Source organism: Pundamilia nyererei, unplaced genomic scaffold (assembly GCF_000239375.1).
Source record: "Pundamilia nyererei isolate P.nyererei 1_Seehausen unplaced genomic scaffold, PunNye1.0 scaffold00100, whole genome shotgun sequence".
Lineage (NCBI taxonomy): Eukaryota > Metazoa > Chordata > Actinopteri > Cichliformes > Cichlidae > Pundamilia > Pundamilia nyererei.
Genome location: NW_005187501.1, coordinates 102,375 through 103,509, shown reverse-complemented (window position 1 = coordinate 103,509; position 1,135 = coordinate 102,375). Strand labels below are relative to the sequence as shown.

Below are 1,135 nucleotides of genomic sequence, written 5' to 3'. Positions count from 1 at the left end.
GTGTAAATATACATATACAAATATACAGGAATAACTGATAGGTACCTTTTTGCCCTTAGCTGCTATTGTGTCTAATGGTCCAGCAATCTGCTCCTTAATGAAGTCCAGGTCCTCAGGCAGCACCAGCCCGTGCTCCTCCATCACAGGCCTCAGCCCGTTGGCCTCCACCAGGTAGTCAAACATGGAGAGAGAGGCAGTCTCATGCTGGGAGATACACAGTAGATTGAACTATCAGTGACTTGAAAGTGCTGACTTCAGAATAAACATGACAGGAAACAACCGTGAAAGCTCGTCTTATCTCTCACGTTTGCCAGACAGCATGCCTGTGGTCATAACGTACACAATGACCGTGTGCTTAGTGGTTCTTATCAGCTCTCCTTATCAGTCTGAACACTACAATCGCTATCTTTGCCGTTAACTGAGAAAGTATCAAATCAAATAATGCTTTGTGCTTAGGTCTTGACCCGCAGTTGTTATAATTGCCAATAAAAAGCTTCTGTAAACAAAAATCGCCAGCAACTGCTGCAAATTGATCTTCACTGTAAGGTCGAGTGGAAATAATTTCAGAACTATGATTTGATTTTAAAAAACTGTTTCAACTATCGATAGAATGAAGGGAGTTGAGCAGGTAGGCATTTTAAAAGCCTACATCACCAATTAAATGTTAACATTAGCTGGATGTCTTTAGGTAGCAGTGAAATTATTTACACAATAGCACTCAAGCTTCATTATCCTCCAAAGTGAGATGACTTAGACAACTCGAGGCCTTTTCCATTAACTTCCCAAAACAGCCACAACAAAGATCGCCTGTTTTCCAGACAGTAGTCATCATCTGTCTGGAAAAAGTCAGATCCAGTGTGGTTTTATTTTTAAAAACATCTTGTTAAAGCAGTAACTTCCTAATTTTAAACAACTCAGAAACAGAAACATTATTTCCTTTAGAAATCATAACTAGCTTCAGGACTTCAGGTCAAGTATGACGGCTTTTGAAAAAAAAAAAAAAAAGTATTTTTCCTTGCATGCTTAAATGCAAGATCGGGCAAGTAGGTTGTAGATGTGACTCATTGGTGCTGATTCTCATTTCTTTGTTTGCCAAATAGTTTTATTAAGCAGCTAAAACCTCAAGAAAACAACA

At 39.0% G+C, this 1,135-nt stretch overlaps 1 protein-coding gene across 1 annotated transcript in view; it reads right to left on the bottom strand.

The window, feature by feature from the left end:
• LOC102215371 (SAM domain and HD domain 1) overlaps nt 1–1,135 on the bottom strand; it is a 12,675-nt gene that overhangs the window by 6,990 nt on the left and 4,550 nt on the right. Inside the window, exon 7 of the mRNA XM_005740403.1 lies at nt 46–204. Within this exon, the coding sequence (XP_005740460.1) occupies nt 46–204 (159 nt within the window). The remainder of the gene's footprint in view (nt 1–45; nt 205–1,135) is intronic.